Source organism: Lipophrys pholis, assembly GCF_963383615.2.
Source record: "Lipophrys pholis genome assembly, chromosome: 5".
NCBI classification, from domain to species: Eukaryota; Metazoa; Chordata; class Actinopteri; order Blenniiformes; family Blenniidae; genus Lipophrys; species Lipophrys pholis.
In genome coordinates, this window is record NC_137628.1 from 20,613,208 (window position 1) to 20,637,837 (window position 24,630).

At 41.4% G+C, this 24,630-nt stretch overlaps 1 protein-coding gene across 2 annotated transcripts in view; it reads left to right on the forward strand.

Moving 5' to 3' along the window:
* cabp4 (calcium binding protein 4) overlaps positions 1-24,630 on the forward strand; it is a 26,203-nt gene continuing 1,573 nt past the window's right edge. The window contains exons 1-8 of one of the 2 annotated variants that reach the window (XM_080464049.1): positions 1-66; positions 5,000-5,060; positions 5,475-5,576; positions 5,919-6,051; positions 14,931-14,961; positions 15,565-15,708; positions 21,417-21,526; positions 22,685-22,832. In XM_080464049.1, the coding sequence (XP_080320175.1) occupies positions 5,005-5,060; positions 5,475-5,576; positions 5,919-6,051; positions 14,931-14,961; positions 15,565-15,708; positions 21,417-21,526; positions 22,685-22,832 (724 nt within the window). In that variant the 5' untranslated portion in view covers positions 1-66; positions 5,000-5,004. The remainder of the gene's footprint in view (positions 67-4,999; positions 5,061-5,474; positions 5,577-5,918; positions 6,052-14,930; positions 14,962-15,564; positions 15,709-21,416; positions 21,527-22,684; positions 22,833-24,630) is intronic. The other variant, XM_080464050.1, reaches the window with a different exon arrangement.

The following is a 24,630-nucleotide window of genomic DNA, read 5'->3' on the forward strand; positions in this document are numbered from 1 at the left end:
AGGGAAGCTCCACACACAGCTGCAGATGCACCCTGTCATCACGGACTAACAAGAGGAACAATCAAAGTGAGTAAAATAAACAGAGAGTATGACATTTTTTTAGGCCGGAGTGGGTGTACTTTCATTTACTTTGTTGCACTAATGATTCATATCAAAATAATAATTTGTTTAATATTGTTTCGCAATTCCAAACGACTTAAATTGGCTGTGGTTTATTTCTAGTAAGCAGGGCTCCTGCAAAGCTTATTGGAAGCAGCCCGCTCATGCTATAATGACACTGACAGGCATTTCCTCTCTGTTTTATAATATTTTATTATCTAGATCTTGAGTGTATGTTGCTGCACAAGCACACAGATGGTTAGGCTTCTGTTTGCATTTGTTTTGCTTCATTATTTGTGTCCCCGTTGTTTGCTACAATGCAATCGCATCAACAGCCTCACTGTGCAGGCTGGCCTGGAGAAAACACGAGAGAAAGGGGCTTTCATTAGACGAGAATTATACAGAACAATAAGGTGATTCTTCCAAATGAAGAGACGGGGTAAGATGTGATTGGAGGAGAAAAATATCTCATTGTCACCCTCTGCTCCCTATCTGCACTGATACCGAAGGCGGCAGTCTCATTTCTGAGCCGTGACATGAAATCAGCACTGGGGAGGGGTGGGTGGGACGGCGAGGTGGACGAAAGGAGGGAGAGGTGTTAAGATAGGTGAAGATAAGATGGAGTGCCAAGCCTGATGGCATTACTATCGGTTGTTTATGGATCAGACACGGACTAGTTTGGCCCTATGGGGATCGATTGTCTTCTGACTGGACCGCAGGCAAATAGTGAGATAATATGGAAACAACGGGTGAAAGGCGAAGGAGGAGAAGGGTATGACCTCACCTCAACGCTAAATAAAGCTGTTGCATTTTTTTATTTATTTTTTTAATCTATTGATATGTTTTCAGGCTTTATCTTTTTTTCCACTTTGCTTGTCTGTGTAGAACATGAAGGCTTTTACATGACAATAAATCTATATCACAAACCCTGTAGTGCACTTGCTGCCAAACCTGCACTTATCTTTATGATCTGATCAAATGTACTAACATGCAGCAGGAGACATATGAATATCAGTCCGCAGAGTGAGTCACTTGTTGTAAAATTGTACATGCCTTGCTTTTACTGGTCTGCTTCTTAATAAATATTTGAAAATGCTTGAGCAAGATTGACTCTGGAGTCTGTTAAATATGCTCACAGGCTCAGGCATTATGCATGAGGTTTGTAGCTTGTGTACACTGAAATCACGTGCGCCCACATCAATACATCTGTTTGTCGGGGGAGGTTAGGCGTTGTTGAGTTTGACCACTGCTAAAATCTCTGGCTTCACCTCAATCCCCAACCAGTGTTAAAGATGTTTGAGGAGCTGGAAGTGCAACCCGTGCTTTCGCAAAATAAGAAAAGCTGGCCTTCACAATCTGGATATATCATCCACCCTGCTCGTGGAAATCCATTTGCGATCCAAACAATCCAAGTAGATTCTTTGGGACTATAGAGAAGTGGTTTCCTGTGGTTTCCAACCTGGTATCCAGGTGATGTTGAGAGGAAGACTTTGCTTCTCAGAAGACAAGGGGGGTGCCAGCCTTTATCCAGGGTCAAGGTCCATGGGTATAAAGGACCACTCAGTGTTTCATAAGGGATCGTTTGTGCACTGGATGCTTGCTGCAGGCCACAAAGGCTCTCAGCTCCTTCAGGACTCTGACTCCTCACCACAGGGTGAAGCAGAGTGATTCATGCACACGCAAGCGTTTCACTTTTCTGCCTTTGTACTGTGGGGGTGTCTGCAGCAGGGAGTGCGACATGAGCCATCTTTTTCTGAGGACTGCATTGATGGTTTGTGTTTTTTGCTCACATTTTCCTTGTTGTTTTCTGTTGGATATTCACTGAATAAAATAAGAGATTACAAAGACTGTGCAGCCTTGCTGGAACAATAACATCTCTGAGTGTTTTTCTGTTTGGTGCCTGTTTTGTGTCTGTGTGTGTGTATGTGCGTGTGTGTGTGTGTAGTGTAAGTGGGTCATGTTTGTGTGACATATACAATGAATCTCAGCGCCCTTCACTCTGGAGCTCTTGTGAAATATATTTAGAATTCCTATTTAGTGTTTAACCCCTGATGCTCCAGACGGGCCGGTCCGGCTCTCATGACAATGCCACGGCTCTCCAGTGCAGCCTTCTTTTCCATCATCAGCTGTGTTTGGTTTTGCCCGGTCCACCTGGCCCTCCATTTCATTACTTCAATTAGCATGATTAGGATCTAAAATTGCTTGTGTCGGCTCAGTGATTGACAGCAATTGGCCACTTAGGGAGGAGAGCTGTAGACACACAGAGTGCTGCTCAATGGCTTGTGTAGTGAAACGCGCATGAGTACAGGCTGTGTGCGCCGTGTGGGTGTGCGGGTGTTTGTTTACCCTGATGGGAATTGTGCTTAGTGAAGATGAGAGCAATTCTTCAGGCAAACAATGCGAGACCACCACTATTGTAAGTCGGGAGATCTTGCTGGCTTCATCCACATGTCTGCATTCATGTGTGCGTGCGCGCATGCATGCACAGTAGATTGCAAAGTTATTACATTAGATTATAAATTATGCAAAAGACATTTCCATGCACTGCGCATTCATGTCCTGCAGATGTAATATCAAATAATGTTGAATAAGAATTAAAAGTTCGATTATTTACAAAAGCATTTTAGTGGATTGACTGCCCTGTTATACCTGTTAGCCGCATGACGGGAGTCACAAGCACAAAAATCAAGAAAAAATAACAAAATAAACATGAAAAACGAGTTTTAAAAAAAAAAATTCTGCTTCAGAAACGCTGCTGGCGGGAACTGCAGACACAAATGTGATGGAAAAAACATGCAGTGTTATTTTTGAGCCCAAAGACAGTAATATCATAATCAGATTTTTTCAGTGTGTTTTTATTCATCACAAAGCACAAGAATGGTGTTGTGATGATAATAATAATAATATGATTATCATTATCACAACACCATTCTCGCACTTTGCTTGTTCCACTGATATTGTGTGCAGCACTAGTGTTTTTGAGCTCTTGCAGTTCTGTAAACATTTTGAGCTTATGCTTCAAACAAAGTAGAATTCTAATTCCCAGCTGCGTGCGTATATTTACATAAATATGCCACCAGGATAAATAATGGCAAAATACATACAGATACTATAATTAATAATAAACACTTTCCTATGCGTGGACATGATCCCTGCCATCTCCGACCGTATAGCTTAACATGCTTTAAGCATGTTGCAATCAGCATGTATAACATGTGCTGTGATTGCGTGAAAGTGTAACAGACAGGCAATCACTGCTCGGTCATGGCATGTTTTGTTCGACCCGGTGGGAGCTGGGAATGTGGCTCGTTTGGCAGAGCCGCATTAAAGAGTCGAGCATCATTCAGAGGACTGGCTGGTCTTCGTGTCTCTTCTCATTAGAGTCTTCATGGCCTACCCAGCCCCTAAGTAGCGACCGCTGGAGCAGATCTTGAGGTTATCTGTCTTTGCGCCATCTTTGCGGCGCGCGAGACGGTGGAGTGAGGCGTTATGTTTATAGCACATCAGTGCCAAGTACGGCCGTTCATCATCAGGCGCTGATACCCAGAACAGCACAAAGACCCTGACGGAACATTAATCTGCCTCTCAAACAGAAAGTCATAAGTCTTTCCTGCTCTGCCTCTTCCTCCCAATCGTTCACCATTCCTTAGCATGTGATTTTCATTCACCTCTTTTTTTTCCCTTTATCTTTGTCTTCTTCGTCCTCCTCTTCCTCTCACTCCTGGATCCCCAAATCTCGCCTCATTCCAATGTCTGCTCGTCTGTTTTATTCATATCCGCTGTCTTGACCTTTCCACCTCCAGTCTGCTTGGTGAATTATTTTTATCCTATTGTTCAGCTATGAGCCTCGTGATTGACTCTCCACCTGTTCAGTCAATTAATCTGCCTCTCAACTGGATTCAAACGGTCTACTTCCTGCTTCACCTTGCTATTCTGAGGCTCGGGAAACTGAAGCAACAAGTCACTCACTGAGATTGTCTCATGAGTCTCATTTTCTGCTGCAACATCGGAGCGATAGGGTCAGAAGTTCGTGTAAACAACATGAAAGCATGGATTCATCCTGTCTTGTGTCTGGTGGCTGCTTGGGGCTGTGTAGGGACAGTGTTTTATCATACCTATCAGACCTTGGGCTCCTTCCTACCAAGTAAGCATGGTTTAAGCACCCTGGCGTCTCTGGGTATTGTGGATTCCCTCCCTTAATGACTACAGTCTTACCATATTCTGATGACGACTTCCCTCAGAATATTACATCGTTTGTTTGTTTGTTTTTTAAATCACAATAATTGTCATTGGACTTTCAATATATATATATATATATAGTTCTATCTTGCAAAGACTAAAGGCAGTTTTGGAAAATGCATACACAAGTAAGACGGACAGTTCAGCCATAACATTCTGACCTCCCCATATGCAACAGACCAAAATGAGCTGTGTATTCTTGAATTTAAACCAACATAACCAGCATTAACTTACTTCTACAGCAATTCGAGCAACAGCCGTGCATAAGTTGAATTGCACTACAGCAATGAACCTTGGCTGCCCATGACCCTGTTGCAGGCTCATTACTTTTGATAAATACTGGCCAGGAACACCACAGTGTTCGAGATGTTCTGTCCATAGCCATTAAATGCCGGTCCTTGTCAAAGTGATTCAAATACTTACACATCAAGATTGAGGACAAAATGTTGACTTTCTCTGAATCCCACATCCGGGCAGGTTCCTTAATGAAGGAGCGTGTGGTATTCACTTCTCCTGCCAGCGGTCACCATGTCTAAAATCTATTTTTTGATCTTTTAAAAGTCGACGCGAGACGCTTCTCTTTTTGAGCCTTTGCTTGTTCCTTCATGACATTTGTACCTTTTTCCTCACATCCCTTTTGACATTTACTTTTATCTTTCAGCCAGGATGTCTGTGAAAAGTGCAAAGGGAGCACCAGAAAGCAGACCACCATCCGCTGCCAGGTAAGTGCAGAAGATGAATTGGGAATACAGACACTCACGAAGGGAAACTCAGTTAGTTTAAAAGCTCAGCCACATCGGTGAATCTTAAACCTTCAACAAGTCAACATTAATTTTGAACTGCAAAGTAATGAATCATTGAAGTGGCTGCTACTATTTCAAGAAGAGTGAAAGTGAGCAATGCTTTTGCACGCAAACTAATTCTTGAGAGATGTTTCTAATTTTTTTGTTTTCAACTAATGCACAAAATGTTAGAAGGTATAATTCAAAATTCAAAAAATTGTCTCCTATCGTCCATTGACAGTCCATTGCAACCGCTCTGTAGATTGAGCCCTTCTTGTTACAATGCACTGTATCTTCTCTTTTATGTTTGTCTAATGTCTGGTGCATTCAGTTGCAGTTTTCTTTCCCTCCAAGCATGTCTCCTCGTGGGGGGAGGGCGGCCGCTGCTGGAAGATCGCCTGCTGCGGGGAGATTCAAAAACAAGGCCCTTCAGCTCAGCCTCTCCAAGAAATTCTGGTTGTTCTCATCCTCTGCTCGTAATCAGCATTGATTAGGACAATGGGAGTGGGTTGTGTTGAGTCGTGCACCCAATTAGTGTCATCGAATGATACATCCGCTGAAAAACAGGCCTTTCAAAACTCGTCCCGCTAAGTAACACTGGCTTTCTTCTTTCCTCTGGTGACGCATGTCATCTGATTGGTCTCAAGCTGGGAAATCTTTTCTGCAGCAACACTTTTCCAATACTACCTGAAAGGCACTTAAGTGTGTTTGTTGTAAACAAGTCAGGGAGGGAAATTACAGGCTTGACTTTGATGATGACAGTTCCTAACAATTGACATGCAAATCTGCTCTTCACAGCTCAAAGTCCCCCACGGCCCAGCAGAAGGGCTCTGCAGAGGAGGGGCGGAACCGGCGCAGCAAAAGGAGCCTCAGCAACAGCTCGGCCGTGGCTGCCGCCTACATCTCCTACCTCAATAAACTTTTCGGACAGGTCAGTGCAGCGCTGGAGCGCAGCCCCGTGTCACAGCCGGGACACTCACTGAGCTGTAATTTCAAGCTGTCGGTTTTATAAATACCATCATCAGGAGCAAGTGGAAAGGTTTCAGAGAAAAAGAAAAAAAAAAACCTGGGGTGAGTTTGCTGGTAGTTCGGTGGCATCAACTAAGCTGATGATGTTAGGGGTTTAAACTGCTTGTAGGATCAATTCGAGTCAGCATCTAGTGCTCTTGGGGTAACAAACTGTTTCATGATAAAAAAAATACCTGTTGCAGAAATACTGTCCTCTGGACCAGAAGCAGTCACTTCAGTAAATGTTCTAGAAATACAAGTTTATGTTCAAACTGTTGAACTGGATCACATTAGTTTGGATGAGCTTCAAGGAAGTGACCAGTGAGGGCAGTTCACAAAGAGACAGACAGAAGAAACAACTAAGATTTATTTAGAATATGGACTACTTTTATGTTTTATATCACTCATGGGAGGCTCGAGCCAACCCGAGCTGACTATGGAGGAAAGCTGTAGAAACTCGGACTAAGTTGCCAGATTCAACTGGAAAAAAGAGCAGAGAAGACATTTCCTACATTGCTTCATATTAGTGTGATAAAGGTCTTGATTTGGTGAAACAGCCACATCACACAGCTACTTGCGGATTCGCATTACAATTCAAATTAAAGCTTTCTTTAAACACGTTATAACGATCAAAGAAGCACAACAGTTCTCTGAGAACATGTTGTTGAAACTGCAACGTGACTTCCCAAAACTTCAATTTCAATCTTTTCATGTGACCAGTGTCCAGAAATTGTAACGATAGTGGTTGCATGTGTACGTGTACATTAGTACTTTAGGTCGACACAGCAGGGGTGGATGAAGTTCTTAATGTAAACGCTCTGATGAGTCGTTTTCCCTCTCTGTTGGGTCGCTTTATCTTATTGTTTGTCTTGTTGTGGCAGGTGTGCACTGTTGTCCTGCTGATCGTTGATAACATAATGTGTCCTTCAAAAACATAATTACCTGTCAAGACTGAAATGCATTAGCAGGAAGAATCAAGAATGTGCTTCTTGTCTGGGAGGTGTAAGGAGCACAGAGCAGGTTTATCAACATTATGCGATGGATGTCATCAGTGCATATTTGTGATTTGGGACATAAAACAGGACAACTGGGCACATTGGGTGTTCAGGTAATCTACTATAATCATCTCTAAAGGCTGTGTGTCACAGCCACTGCTGACTGTATTGGCTCCCTGTTGTTAACAAATCACACATAGGCACTATCTTTTTTTCCTCTCCACCCTGCGAGTCTTCAGCTACATTCCCAGCCTGCAAACGTCTTGAACAAGACGTGATATTTCACAGAAATAGCTCAAATTTAAACAATCTGCTCTAAATCTCATTCGTAATTATTAGTCTCAAGCCTTTGATTAAATCAACAAGACACTGTTGTTAATTGGATTGCTTTTGTTTTCAGTCTGCAAAGTGAGCACAGAAGCATAAAGTTTAAAACAACTGACATAATGTCTTACCAGGGTGTGTTTTGCTTGGTGGGGGCAGAACTGGGGAATAGGTCCAATCTGGTTTACATATCAATACTTTTGAATCATTTTATTTTTTTTGTACCACAATGGGATTAAATAAATGTAACCCACTTTATAGAGAGTAACACAAAAACAATGACTGTTGTGACAAAAAAAATTTCTTAAATAAATTAAAGCTGGGCTGTTGACTCTCTTAAATCAAAAAGCAAGACCCACTAAATAATGCTAAACTACCACACCACACTTATTTCACCTCATGTTATGGGGTCATTATTGGGCTGAAAGCTGAATTGTATTAAGTATCAAATATAATATAATATAGTATTGTATAAACTGTATTTTCTCATCGTTAACGAATGGTAACGCAAAAGGGTTAGAAGGGTTAATTATGGTCTAACAACCTTTATACTTGTGACAATTATGGTTAAAGCTTATTTGACATTTGTAATTTCTCTTGAAGCAATATGGGTGGATGAATGACGGCCCCTTCATTTCATTTACATTACATTAAACTCGATAATGTTTTGAATACAATCAAAATCAAATTCAAACAACATTTATTCTATTTTTATAAAGATTCTCCTCAAAAGCAACAAGAAAAGGGAACGTTCGCCTTGAACATTCTTCTCTTGTACATTGACGCATCAGCAAATCATGAGCATGTCAGCGATGGGAGGCTGGAGGAGAGAGTAGGTTTACACTGAATTACAGTTGGGAAAAAAAAAAATCTGCATTGAGTTTAGAGTTGAACAGTGCCAAAGAGGATAATCAAACGATTTGTTCAGCTCATCCAGAGCAGTAAACATTGATTGCAAATACAAATGGTGGTCTTGGCTGTTTGCAGCGATCTATAACTAAATATGTATTTCTTGCTTGTGAACAGTGATGCCGGCACCACATTACTGAGTATCCATTCACTCTCCTCCAACCGAATGTAACCATGCACAACCACACTTTACTGCCGGTGGCTGGCTGGCTCAAGTACTCCTCGACTCTGCGTTGTGTTATTTTATAGAATGAGACGGGAGGCTGGAACTGTCTTTGTGTCGTCGTTTATTGCCTGGATATGAAAGAACAAGTGCTGGTCAGGTTCACGGCTCGCAATGGCGTTTACACACAGCACGCTACAACAGAAATACACATTCATTACCGGAGGCTAACAAGCTAGCCCACAGAGTGAATTAAACACAGATACACATTTAAACTCGTGAGACACACATCAAACACATGAAAAGCAACACTCCGGTAATATATAATACACACACGATTACATAATGAAAATGAATATAAAGTATTTCTACGCTGTGCTGTGCGCAACAACCCACCTCGTGCACGCCTCCGGTGAACTGACAATGCTGGCCTCTTGGCAGCAGCATATACACACACTTCCTAAGGGAGGCGCTCTAGAGCCATTTAATTATTTAGTGAACCCAATTCATAACAAGTGGAATTAAACAACACATAACCCTTGTTACACGAACACACACACACACACACACACACACACACGCACGCACGCACGCACGCACGCACGCACGCACGCACGCACGCACGCACGCACGCACGCACGCACGCACGCACGCACGCACGCACGCACGCACGCACACGCACACGCACACGCACACACACAGTCTCTGCACGCTCACTTGACCCGCCCCCTTCTCCACTCTCAGCCAATCACAGGCCAACTCGCTTTCAAGTAACACAAATTAATAGGAACCAACAGAATGTCATTATTGATCCTTAACATCGCAACACTAACACAACTGCAGAGATGTTATGCTATTTTTGTAATTTTCTGAGTAATGAGATATATTGGCAGAAAGTCAAAACCTTCAAATGACCATTGCAATAACATCATCTATATCTATTTGTTCAAACATGGGCTCAAGACTGTGGACTGTTTGCTGAGAAAAAAAACTGCTTATTTCAGGGAAGTCACTCCACTGATTTGACAAATGAGTTACTGCCTAGACACTGGGCCAACTTCCATTAATACCTTGCTTAGCTCAAATAAAGTATTGGCTCTGCTCATGATTGATCTCATGAGTTCAGATTCCTGCAGGACATCGCCGAACATTTGAAAATAATAAAATAAGAAAATTACAAATAGGGAGAAGCCTGAAGAAATGCTGCCCGATGGCACCTGTCCTCCTTCTGCTAAAAACATTTGCTGCTTGAATAGATCATCAACTATCATAAAATGTATTACACTATAAAATGTAATGATTTGCTCTGACAAGTCCTGATGTACGTAAGTTCACAGCACAGCAGCATCAACAAAGATTTTCTAAGAATTCAGCGGATTAGATTTCACAGCAAAGCTCTGCTGTTTGAGTCCCTGAGTGCCATCTTTCCTTTTTCAATAATTCAAAGAAGTTATGGAGGAGCTGCAGCCGCTGTTGACGTTTAAGCAGGATAACAGTGGGTCAGGTCATAATGGTGGCACTGTACATCTACAGCAATATAATTAGACATTACTGGTCTGCTGATGAGCCAAAAGGGGAATTAATACACCATTATGGTGAAGTTTATAGAAATGAGTTACGCTGAGTGCATTCATTGGAGAAGAATTATTCCCATTTCTTAATGCATTAAACCAGTGCTCCAATCAGACATGTACCACATTACATACGATTAATAATATGAGCTTATTTTGAACAGGAATACTTCTCAACAAATATTTTGCATATGTTAAATGGCAACAGGTGAGCACCATGAGCAGGTATGAAAGGGACATTTTAATAAAGCCGTCCCTTGGAAATAAAGACAGGCAAGCGTTTTCTATCTAAGAATTTAGGAAAATATTTAATTTAGTGAAATGACGATCAGCCTGTCATCATGCAACTATTACTCTCCTAAACATCCAGTAATTCATTCACTGATGTTTACATACTGATATTACAACAACAACAAAAAAAACTTTTTGGTTTTGTTTTTTAAATTAGGGATGTATATAAGCGATCTCACATTCATAGATAGAGATAGTGATTAAAAGAACACGCTATGGACTCAATGTTGCCTCCTCTCACTGCAGTGCGCAAAAGATCTTTGTGAGCACAGAGCCTGAAGCTCATTACTGTGACCTCCTGCATGTGAGGCAGCATTCTGGAAAATATGCACTCAAGTTAATTAAACTAGATTCGTTGCTCCTGGAAACACTAATGTGTTTTCAAGAAAGGACAAAAAAACAACAACATTTGGAGTGAAAACTCACTGTGTTTGCAGCCGGAAGTATCCTTGGGGGGTCTCAATTGTGTGACGATGGTCAACTGGAAAACACGTGAAGCTTCTTGCTGCAATACCACAAATGACCACTGGGGAAGCTTCTCCACACCGTCACGTCCACACAGTTGCAGAAAAGGAAGGAAGTCAGTTGACTTTTATAGTTGAAGTCTGCTTTGAAAAGAGATCATGATGCCGGATGTTTCTTTAAAAAAAAAAAAAAAAAGCTAAAAATCTGACAGTTAATCATAGGGTTGTCACATTACTAAAACGATTTGTTTTCCAAGGGGAAAGAAAATAGAATAGTTCTGGGAGTCATTGAGAAATGTCGGATCATAAAACACTTCAGTGACTCTTTCTCGGGGGCAAGTAAGATATTTTGTCATTTAATTTGGAGGACATGATGTCACACTGTGGGAGTGAATCTGAGGGAAGAAAGACTCTGAGCTTGACTAGATAAATGTATTGACTTTCATTATAATACAATCATTTCTTCATGTTTTCACACGTCAAGCACAGACTTGAATTCTTATTATTGATGATAGTTTACCTATCCATCTTTTATAAGACACGATTATTGTTGTTATAATGATTATTATTATTATTATTATTATTATAAGTAGCAGTAGTAGTAGTAGTAGTAGTAGTAGTAGTAGTAGTAGTATGACGTAATATTGAATAGTATTGTCCCAATGTCATATAAGCCAGCCAAGTGTGTATCATTCATGGTTAAGCATGTAAGCATTTAAATTTAAATTATTTATTTAGAAAAGTCATGTTCTTCACAGCGGTGCATTACAGAGCTCCTCGGGTTTAAAGTTAGACTCAGTGAGTCTGGTACTTAAGAGTGTTTCATAAACATACTGCAACTCGGGGTATAAAGACGTGACAGCTATGCACTCGAATCTGCACTGCCGTATTGCCTCCTATTTTATTTAGCTTTTTATGTATCACTCAGGAACATTTTCAAATCTTTTTTTTTCTAATCACTGTTCTAATTGAAAAATGCTCCTAATAAAAGCTCCTTTTAATGGCAGAAATCCTCAGGACCTCGGTGGGATCTACTTACACAGCAGAGCCAAAGGCTGCAGTATAAATGCCTTCATCATCAGAGAAGGATTTACTGTAAAAGATAGCACAGGACTCCACACCTCGGGGAGTTGTATATGAACATCTAACGACATTTCATAACTGGGTTTCTTAATAACTAATGGGACTGTTTCATTGTCTTAGAGTAATTTATGGAAAATGAAACCCATTTCAGCATGACCTTGGGCGACTGTAGACATTTTCACATTCCTGTCTGACTTACTACCTCGGCTACCGCCTCCGTGATTTAGCTCCCTTGTTTCGCGGTGACGGTCTTTGCTTTGAATTTATTAGTAACCAGGTAGAAAACATACTGTTTTAGGTGATGTGTAGATACTGAAGCAGAGATCCTTTTTGTCCCGCGGCATTCCTAATCTCAGCACAAGTATTAATAACCCATGGCTTACTGTCAGCCCTCATCAGATCCAACTGAAGGAGCAACCTGGAGAGAGAAATGGCAGAAAAACAAACAATTCATGCATTTAAGGTCGACAACGTGAGCAGTTTTTCTTCCTGCGTCACTGTATTCAGTGCCTCACCAATCTGAAGGCTGTTGGTCTGAGGTATCAACATACCACTCGTCTGTGTCATGCTTACAAAGCAGTGGTCTGCTCAATGGGCCATGTGAAGGCAGACAGAATGGAATTAACTGTTAATGGGCTCGTTGTGACGGATGACTTGAGAGTCTGCATGGCATGCTGTCTAATCCTTTCTGGATGGCAAAAAAAAAAAAAATCCAATTAATGTGCTGACCTTGCTATCTAAATATGCCCTTGTGTGGCTGGAGGATCCGGTGCAGGGTAAACAGTGTGGCACTCTGGGCCACAGATCTTTTTTTTATTCATTTATTTTTTCATGCTGCAACAGTAACAAACATCTGAAAACTTCAAACGTGAGTCTTGTACCGTTTAGGCGGAGCTGATGCCCTGATGCAATTTGGTTGTGGGATTGCATTTGTGTTTCAACTCGGTTGGCAATATTACACAGTGAATAATCATTTGAACGTCAGCCATGGAGAGCAGCTTCCAAATAAACCATGGGGGCTTCGCCTCTCCCGAATACTATTGTGCACTTGTACAAAATGACCTTGTATGATTTATGTATTAGCCGCCCTCAGTGCCAACATGTATTAGAAGGAAACTATCACACTTCTCTTTGCAATTTACTTCCAAAACTGTTGTGGTTTCCCCCTTTTTGATCTCTCCATTTTTCAGTACTGAAAAAAAAAAAAAAAAGCAAAGGTTCAATTTGGTTTAATAATAGAAGCAATGAAGTAATGAAAGCTGACATGTGATGAAAAGCAAATAAGTGAAAGCATAATACATAACTCTAGGGATCAAACGGTATCACACTTTTAATGTTTGTGGGAGAAAATTTTTTTTTGTTTGTTTCTATATTTATTGTATTTTATCTCAAATGAGTCCCATCCTGATAGATAATATCCACATCAATGTTACATATCTCATGTAGGACTCATTTGTTACTGTTCATAAACTGTTTTGACGATCAGAGTGTTTTTCCTTACTGCATCACAGCATAGAAGAAGCAAGCCCAGAGAAAATCTGTGCACATTTGCGCGTGCAATAATCAGGGCATCCATGAGCCTTTGTGTCAGTCTTGTTTCTTTGAACTTATAGATATCCTCCAGCTTATGGCAACTCTGTGTCAGGCGATATCTCCATGTGTCAGACCCAGCAGTACCGTACTAAGATGACAGAGTTTGCATGTTTCTCATTTTCCCCAGCGGGTAATGTTCCCATTGAAGCCCTTGAGTGAAGATGCCCCAGACACAAGCTCTAATTCAAAATTAAACAACAAGCCCTTTGTGAAAGACGTATCTTCTCATCTTTCAATATTGCAGCTTTAAATATGCAAATTCATGTGCATTTGGAATAATGCTAATTACAACATTGTTTCTGATATAGTATATGAAGAACCACTGCGACAACCTTCAACCTAAAGCCCTTCTTTTGACAAATCATTTCTTTTTACCCGAGGGTATGTATTTGTAAGGTATTGCTACTGACTGCCCAAAAAAAAAAGATGTTTTTTTGAAAAAACTGCCTGACTGTACCCAGACATATTGCAATTTTAAGCTCTTAGCTCACCTAAATTTCACAGTCCTCTATTATGCTGAATGAAAATGTGGCGATTCCCCCCTCCACCCGCCCCCAGCTTTGCTTTGCTTCTTTGAAAATACAGAAAAAGGAAAGAGCGGAAAGATCATCCTGAGCAAATGTCAAAACAAGACCGAAAATTCTGGATCTTTCAAACATGCAGTTATATGCAAATTACATGTTTTCTGTCCACACTGTGTGCGCGCGTGCACGCGTGTGTTTGTGTATTGATGGGCTTCCATGGCACAATGTTTCTTTATCACAGTGGAAGGTTTCTGCATCTTCCCATCATGCAGTCGTGTGTAGGTGCGTATCTCCATGCACACTGAGAGCGCCTATGCTTAGTCTCCCTCGGGACGCTGCAGATGTAATGTGTGATCGTTTATTTGCACATATATTTATGAGACAACCAATTTAAATGTAACATTTTGACCCGGTCAAAACATTTTTGACACCCTTTAAAATGACTTTTTGATGGTGACTATCTGATAGGCTGATAGTCAGAAAAAGGTTTCGGACAGGGCAAGGGTAAGAGAAAGGGTCAAGGGTCAGACCAGCAGAAGTGATGGTGGGTGTAAGAATCCAGGCGCGTTACTAAGGGTCAAAGTAATGTCTCCTGAAGTGATAGCAACATGACTGTGTGAGTGTGTAGGAGTGTGCTTCAGCGCGTCACTTCGCAAATTAGGAGGACATGAAGCTGGGTGAAATCCCATTAGAGTTTTGTGTCAGCATGCCGCAGTGTCGACATGATATGCATGTTTTTCTAATTTGGTAGTCAAAAACAGATTATCGCTGATATTTCTCAGGAGAATTCGCTCTTTTAAAGCCCCCCTGACTTTACATGCCGTGTTTCGATACAGTGTTGTAATTATTTCCTGTCTTTCTCTCTCTCTCTTCTCTGCTCTGCAGGAGAGAGAGCTGATGCCAGAAGAGCTGGACGGTAAGTTGCAGTGGATAGTGTAATTATATAGGCAGCACATGATAAATTGTTAGTCAATGCAAAGCTTTGTCAATCTGAATGATATTTTCACCGGTTAATCCTACTCCTCTTCATGACTCATGCTGACGTAAGCGACGTATGGTTTCACAGGGATGGCAAATCTTGTTTTTGCAAATGACTCAGGAACCACAAAATCAATTAAAAAAAAACAAAAAACAAAGCTGAGTAGTTTTTCCTTCCTAACTTTTGCAAGTTCAGTTTAAATTGAAACTCTGTAAACTTAAAGGGAAGTTTAAACTCGCAGCTGTTATTATGTGCGTCCATTGTATACTTACTGATTGCATTGTAATTTGTGCAAAAGCATTCATTGTGTGTGTGTGTGTGTGTGTGTGTGTGTGTGTGTGTGTGTGTGTGTGTGTGTGTGTGTGTGTGTGTGTGTGTGTGTGTGTGTGTGTGTGTGTGTGTGTGTGTGTGTGTGTGTGTGTGTGTGTGTGTGTGTGTGTGTGTGTGTTTGTGTATATATGTGAGACTCATGAGAAAAAACATTTTACCCGGCTTCTACGGATTGTTGCAATCAATGTAATTTGTTTGTGTGTCTGTCAGAGCTGCAAGGGGCCTTTAAGGAATTCGACTACGACGCGGATGGCTTCATCCACTACAAAGACATTGCAGATTGCATGAGGACCATGGGCTACATGCCAACCGAGATGGAGCTCATTGAGATCATCCAGCAGATCAAGATGAAATGTGAGCATTTATCTTTCTGGCACAAGATGTTTGTGAGTGTGGGGGTGTTGTTTTTTCTCCTTTCGTTCTTTCTTTCTTTCTTTCTCGGAACTTCAAGCATGTGTGTATGATTGATGGGTCTTTCTCAAAATGAGCAGGTGTAAATGTGTGAGTAATGTGTGTGCATGTGTGTACGTTGCATAATCCGATGTCCCTGTGTTCTTTCTTATGAGTCCTTGAGGATTTGATGTTTGTCTTTGAGGCTGGGGACATTCAAGATGTTTTAGCCGAACTGATTAATGGCCCTTGTGTGGCAGGTGCAGGGATGTACGAAGTAGCTGATTGGAGGAGGAATGAGCCGGCCCCCTTGTTAGTACAATGACCAAACTGCCTCTTCCTTGTTAGCTTGTCATTTCTACAATATGAAGGTCTCTCCTGCGTGGCTCATTGAGCTTTTATCTGACTGAAGTTTGCACGAGAGAGAATCTATAGCTTGGCAATGGCACTGCAAAATAAGTAGTCTAACAGCACTGAGTATTGATAGATCACATTGTGTTGATGAATGCACCCCTTGGGCCAACAACACTGTTAAAATAAATCACCCACTGGCTGTGTGAGCTGGTTTCACTGTTGCTGCGTGTTCAAGATGTGACTGTACACTTTATGCTTTCAGTGCTGAGTTGGTGTTTGCAACTCTTTTCTCAATGATAAACTATCGATATTTGTGTGGTTAGTGGTAAAGGTTTCGAGTGAATCATCGTCGCAACTCATTTCTGGATCTCTGCCAGAAGCTCGGAAGAAAAGTTTCTGCAACACCTACCTAGTGTCGGAGCGAGGCAAGCAAATCCAAACAGTGTTTCTGCCAAGAGACGTCACATAAAACTTAAATGAACTCACAGGACTCAGACAAACGGAGTACAATATCAGTCATACAGATTAGAATCAGATCTTATGATTGCTTTTTTAGATACATTATTGCAATTGCCTGTCCCAGACAACACACATCCTGGACAGGTTCATCACAGGGCGAACAGAGAGACAAAGAGCCACACACACACACACACACACACACACACACACACACACACACACACACACACACACACACACACACACACACACACACACACACACACACACACACACACACACACACACACCTGCAGACTTGAGTCTTTGATTATGAGATTCTTCTGTGAAAACTCCCACAGGCACAGGGAGAACATGCACATAGAAAAGCTCTTTTGCCCATTAGGTTTCAACCAGGGACATTCTTGCATGCGCAGCAATAATCACCATTTACCACGCCACCCTCATAATTTGAAACAATCGTTATGTAAGCTCTTAGATTTAATTTTGTGTACATTCAATTTGAATATCCGATGAAAGTCATTTTCACACCTCCATGGTGTTTAAACATTTATGCGCCTTTTCAACAGTGCTGCGTCTGGAAAGAAAACAACTGCATGGTTATTTTGTTTATTAATAACCAATAAACTGCACTCTGACTCAACTCCAATCATGTCCTTGGTTCTGCATGAACAGAGGCTTATGAGGTTGAATTTAGAAAAACCTGGATATTCTGCGCTATTTATGCCACCGAGTCGGCTCACTAACAACTGTTCTGTATTTGTGCCACTGTTACACAACAGTTTAGAATAGCAATTACCATCGTTCCATAAATTACAGCACAGCATGGCTTCATGACAATTTATGCACTTCCATCACATTTACCTCATTTGTACTCTGCCTTGACTTTTACTTTCTCCAGCTGAGTATGTGAGAGGAGATGCAAGAAAAAAGAATGAAAGGTGTGTTTTTTTCTAACTGACTTCTAATCTGAAGAGAATAGAATAGAATAGAATGCCTTTTATTGTCACTTGTACTAGGTACAGTGAGATTAAAAACAACTCCAGTGACAGTGCAGCAGTTAAAAAGAGCAGAATATAGTGCGAGAAGGAGGGTGGGGGGTGTAGGGGGTAAGGTGCACGGTCCAGTCCTGTGAACAGTACACAGTGTATTTACAAGAAATAAATAAAAACTATAAAAATTATATTGCACATTATGGGGTAATCTGTAAAGTCAGTGCATACGAGAGTTCACAGTGGTTATGGCTTTGGGGAAAAAACTGTTTTTGAATCGGTTTGTTTTTGATCTCATGAGAAGTCTGATTCTGATGAATCAATCACATGTACTTTTAATGTTTCCCATATATGCCCAGCTGGAATACTAATCTGATAGTTGGACTATTGTGAATACATCTGAGAACCTTCTTGTACAATCAATAATAAACCAAAGCAACAGAAGTACCTATATTCTACAAAAAAAGAAAAGAAAAGGCGCTAATATCAAAGCAGCTCCACAAAACTGTAAATGAGGAGGAGTGCTGGAAGCATAAGCAATTACATGGATTTAACTGCAAATGTCATATCCAGAAATGCTGTTTGGATCCTTGTTCTCCTGACTCACTTTTTTACAAAATGACTGCTAATGACATGAGCCAAAGATCAACCTGCCAGTAGACGTCAATAAACCACACACACATCAAAACAGCATATATAGGGTGTCGCCAGCACACTATTTATAGCTCTTTTGAGGAAAATACAGACAAAAAGAGATGGCAAGATGTCACTTCAGTCAAACTTTAACCTATGAAGCCATATTATATATCTTTGTGCAGCCTTGCAGACAGTTTTGATGTCATTTGCTAAGTTTCTGTCGAAGAAGGTCCCCATGCTAATGGGATGCTCCGAAGAACAGCCTAAACTGGGGATTCATTTGCACATACAAGAGTGACTTCGTGCTGAAATCCCAGCAAAATAACACAGATAATGAGCACCGCCATAAAGCCGTTAGATCCCACTGGATAGGGTGAGTTTGTGTTATTCAGGCGTGATCCCCAGAGACCAGAGTGTTCCCTCTCCTACCTGCTAGTTCATTAGATTTTCCTCGTGTCCCAGGTGTAAATTAATTTCTGATAAGATGATTAGAAGCACAACTGGGGAAAAGAGACCAAAGACATTCATCTGTTTTCCTCCTTTAATAAAAGGACATACTATAATTCAAAATGGTATAACACAAACAAATGTTGCTGAGGCTTGCACAACCCAACCGTCCATCTTCTACAACTCAAGGTCATCGGATACTGGAGCTCATCACAGTGTTCTGAGGGTGAAATGCTGGATAGAAACACGGCAATCAAAGATTTAGACTCCAGAACTTCATTCATCACAAGCGCCATCCGGGAGTCTGCCCAACATAGTCGAAACAAATCTTTAGTAAACATGGACAACGTACCGTGAACATGAACAGTCAGTGCATTGTGGAGGCATGGTCAGGGTGCACAACAAAACAAGTATCAAATCACACGGTGTGGGGGGGGGGGGGGGGGTTCTGCCTATACACCTCTTCCAAGGTACAGCAGCACAACGATGGAGGGACTCCGTGAGGTTCCCATTCTCACCGTTGGTCACTTCAGACACATCGATTCATCTCATGTGCATATTCTGGACCGTGGGAGGAAACTCATGTTGAGGGAGAAAATTCAAATTTGACTCAAAAAAACCACGGTTATTTTTGGCAATAGTGCTAAACACTTCATCACGATGGACATTTGGTCATTTCTTAAAATGTCACATACATCAATGTGATTTATGAGAAAACCTTCGTCTCAATGAGAAATGCCCTACTGGAGCCACTTTGAGGAAAAAGAACAGAGCCCAGGGGCTATTTTGTTAAAAAAAACAAAAAAAACAACCTTATGATTCTTTTGTGCACTTGCTTTTCAGCAAAACAACGGTCGTGTCACAAATGTTTTTCTTCCAGACAAGCACTTCCATAAGAAAAAAACAGAAATTGCTGCACTCTTCACCAACAAGATGAAAGAGAAGCTTGTCACCGCTGCATCCGAGCAGTTTTAAGATCAGTGACTGACGGAAATGATCGGAACGAAGGCAGAAAAGCCCGGCAGTGGTTGTGGACAGGCTGGACTCAGAAAGTTGTCGTCAGCGGCTGTTTCTCTTGTACCGCTGGAGGCCTTGAAAGTTTGCTGTTCGCTATTTAGTCCACCTTCTGTTCACGTAGGTAGCTGCTAATACGACTGGCTGCCTGAAAGAGGTGCCAGTGACGACACCGGAGCTTTTCTGAAAGGCGTTCGTACTCGAGTGCCCTGGCAACACTTTTCTGCTGAAAAAAAAAAAAAAAAAACATTATGCGGACTCCTGCTCTAAAATGACTCACACATCTAGTTGGAGCCATAAAACCAGTGACTCAGATTTGAAGCTTTTACACACGACAACTTCAATATATATTAAGAGCGGAGGAGGTGGGAGGGACTCATCAAGTGATGCTGTAAACAGAGCCAGAAAAAAACATATTTTATGAAATATTAAGTGTGAAAGTGGCTGTTTTACATATTATGCAGTCTCACAATGTTTAAAAAGGTTATCTATGTTCAACTGTGCTTTGGTTCCATGATTAAGCCACTATAGGGCCTGGATATTCTTCTCTGAAGTACAGTCTGTGTGAAGCCACAGAGGACTCATCCCTCCCTTTTCTGAGACAACCATTATTATGACTATCAATTAAATATCAAAAATAATCTCCCAAGACTTTAGGCTGAATTGTTCAACTCCGTGATTATAGACTGACCCACTTAAGGCACAAAACTCTTCCGCGTCTTGTCTCGCTCGCTCCCCACACTGCTATTCCACAACGGTACAGCCAAGAAAACAAATCTCACCTTGAGGCGAGAATATAAAATCTTTCCATAACTCAAAACCATTTATTCTAAATTCTTGTGGCCTCTGTTAAAAATGGTAGAAGACTTTTTTTGTTGTTGTTTCCCTCATGATTCAGCACCATTTGCCGAGCTTTCTATTCTGGTTTTGCTGTGGTTTGACTCTCTCTCTCTCTCTCTCTCTCTCTCTCTCTCTCTCTCTCTCTCTCTCTCTCCCTCTCTCTCCCTCTCTCCCTCTATCTCTCTCTCTCTCTCGCTCTCTCTCTCTCTCTCTCTCTCTCTCTACAGCCCGAAGAGTAAGAGCACTTATTAAATTTTGGAACCAGAAAAAAAGGACCACATGGCTTTATTGAAGTTGTTTTTCAAATCCGCCAAAGCCCAGATAATGAAAACAGACTGAGCGTATTGGTCTACACGATCGAATAAGCCTGTCTTTTGTCAAACTAATAACATGAGCCATCCTATTGTATTGGTCTGTTTTGATAATTACCATGGGGATCAAACTAAACAAAACTGATTTTAACTGGGTTATAGACAGCGCAGTGAGCACCTAGCAGAATGCACAGATATAGCAGCTGTGTACTTTCTGTGCACATTGACAAACTCAGTATTGAGGTCAAGTACACAGGTGCTTCTACCTTGAGTCAGGTGTGGCTTAATACTATTTTTAAGGTGTAAGGTTTTTCACAGTAAGTTTTTACTGAAAGGGTAAAGCACTCATACAAGCCTGTTGCATGGAGGGATGGATGGATGGATGGATGGATGGATGGATGGATGGATGGATGGATGGATGAATGCTAGTACAGTATCCTACAGTACAGTATCCTCAGTGCAAAGCGGAGAGACTCACTGGGAGGCAGAACTACTTGTTAGTCATCGTGTGTGTGTGTGTGTGTGTGTGTGTGTGTGTGTGTGTGTGTGTGTGTGTGTGTGTGTGTGTGTGTGTGTGTGTGTGTGTGTGTGTGTGTGTGTCTCCTCTGGCTTTCTGCAGGGGGTGGTCACGTAGACTTTGATGATTTCTGCGAGCTAATGGGGCCAAGGATGCTGGCTGAGACGGCTCACATGGTCGGCCTCAAGGAGCTGCGCTGTGCCTTCAAACAGGTATGAGGTCCCCAGCTAGAACCTGCACAGAAGCATCACTTTCAAGTGAATTGGACCTGCACTGCCCTTTGAAGTCCTGCAACAGGACCTTTCTTTAGACTGTGTACGTCAGTGTTGTAAACAAAACTCGGGGCAATGATCTTGCCTACCATTATCCAGAAGAACAACGTTTGAGTGGAGGATGTAGATATGTTGTGTTTCTTGCGGTGCCCGATTGCTGCCAAGCAAAAAAATAAATAAATAAAAATTCTCATCTGCGCAACTCGGAAACGCCTATGAGATGTGGCGTCTATTTAGTTTCACCTACTGACATGGAGTACACTGGAGTTGAGGGCCCTCCTGTGCCTTTCATGCGATGGTCTCTGATGAAGCACAACAAATGAGGGTATCATTTTATTTGTAAACAGCTTTACCCACCTGGGTTCATCACTTTAACTCATTACAGCACGACAGGTTTTTAATGGTTACCACAAAACAAAGTGCACTGATAATGTGCTCTTAATGAGTGTACAATATGCCCCTGACATCCATTTATCTGTTTGATAAATTTCACCTTGTGTTTTTAGCTAAACTGCTCGCGCTCTCTCTCTCTCTCTCTCTCTCTCTCTCTCTCTCTCGCTCTCTCTCTCTCTCTCTCTCTCTCTAATGGAAACGTCGCAGTGGATATAAAATATGCTCTCTACATGAAAACACTGCACAGCACCTCATACACTTCGGTCAAATTATACCAATTAAACGACTCCCAATGTTTTCATCACACAAACATATCGCTCATCGTCATAGCCGCTAAAGGCCACAAATTCCCCCTGTCACGGTGGGTGAATCCATTTTCGGAGAGTAATGAATTAGCCTCCTGACAAAGACAACCGAAATTCCAGAGCATTGTCTATGCTGTGAGCAAATGAGAATTAATCTTCAATCCAATGTCACTTGAGAAGTCTCATTCACTTTAACTGAAAGCGCCATGTGAGTCAGCATTGAACTGTTTGTTTTGGACTTCCACACACCTGTCTTATAGCGACATACTGTAAAAGTCGTCTTTTTTTTTTTAAACCTTATAGAGTGCTCATTTTATTCTTTCATCCCCCCCCCCCCACCCCCGCCTACGACATGCTTGTGTCCCGCCTCACTGCTGTTCACTAACCCAACACGTTTCAGTTCGACTGTGACGGTGATGGAAAGATCACGTTTGAAGAGCTGAAAGAGGGCATGAAGACCCTCCTCGGGGAGAAGTTGAAGAAAGGCGAGCTGGAGGAGATCCTCAGCGACATTGACCTCAACAAAGACGGCAACATCGACTTTGATGGTGAGCAGTTGGGGAGTTTTCTGTGCTGTGGCAGACATTTCACTGCCAGATCAGAAGGCCAAACCGTCAGCATATGCAAATTTAAATATAATGTACCGTCAACAAAAACGTTTATCTGTAAAATGTATATAATGTAATTTTAAAGATTCATTCATAACTACGGCTGAAAGTATTAGATGGTATATGCCACATAATTATTTTCCACTGTAAAAATGATTTAAAAACATGAATATACTATACATAATCACACTTTTTAACCATACATTTAGATAGCGTATGCTAAATTTTTATATTCTTGCCACTATTGAACCACGATGAAAACTTTATTGAAACAATAAGGACCTACATGTAATCACATCCAGTGCAGTGTAGCACAATATGTATACATATCTATATATACACATGGATCTGTTTCTATGTATGTATGTATCTATCTATCTATATATCTATATCTATATCTATATCTATATCTATATCTATATCTATATCTATATCTATATCCATATCTATATCTATATCTATATCTATATCTATATCTATACATACATCTTTTTATGATAATATAAACAAATCATAGCTGATGAAAATATTGTCACACTGAATAGATAATCTGTATTTAAGTTTACCCACACATACACGCCCCATATATCTACGTAACAAGCCTTACAATGAAATGATCAGTTGTATCATTGTTCACTGACACAAGTGAACTGAATAAACTGAATAGCCGATAACTTTGTCATGGCATCTGTTCATGTTAGGATACATCAGACAGCAGCTGTGTAGTGCTGCTGGAAGCAGGACAATGGGAGCAAGTTTCACAAGGTCTAATTTGTTGAATCGAGACTCGTCAGAGTGCTTCCAACACCGAGGCTGTTCAGGGTCGATATCTATTGAAAGTGGCTCAAAGGAGGAAAAAGGAAAAGCAACAGGGTGACCAAGGTATATTGATGCCCGTGCTCACCTTGATGCTTCTTCCTGCAGTTTCAAGAACTTAAAGGACCCAATGTCTTGATGCACCAGGGCTGTTTTAGAAGTAAAGGATTACCAACACAATATTATGAAGATGTTTATAATGTCATGTCATGTCTCATTCCTAAGAGCTGACTTAATATATAAAGGGTGTGCGCTCAGTTTATCTGTGACAACATGAGGACCAGCAGTGTGAAGGGTGAACTAGACTGCACTGAATGAGGGATGAAGAAGACAGAGGAAGCGAAAGTGAAGCAAATTTGATGGGAAAAGTGTGAGATGGTAAAGTCGGCATGGTAAAATCGAGGCAGGGTGGCCGAGAGGGTCAATCCAATCTAATCAGCAGTGCATTAAGCCAATCAATATACATGCCTGCACGCCTGTCACATGCTACACACGGCACGGATGCGTCTGGACAGCTCAAGGACTTTGCAGAAATTGCATTACCATGCGTTACTGCTCACATGTCTAAACAATATAATGGCATGCGATCACACACCTACAAACAAACACATAGCTGTGCACACGGGTCGGTGCCATGGACGCCACATGCATGTTATACTGCAATTATTGAGCCGCAGAAGACCACAGGCGCAGGGGTGTGAACCCGTTTGTCTTGTCTCGGCAGCCCCATCAATTACAATTATTGGGGACATATGAAGAGGCGTGTCAGTCTCAGAAAGGATCAATAAGCAGGTGCTCCTCGTTATCATCAATTAGCCCTTCAAGGCAGCGCTTCTGTCCAGTTTAGTCACATGTGCCGAATGTCCCATCCGGCATGCATCTGCATCAGCGCCTGGAGCTGAGAAAACGTCCCCGTGGCATG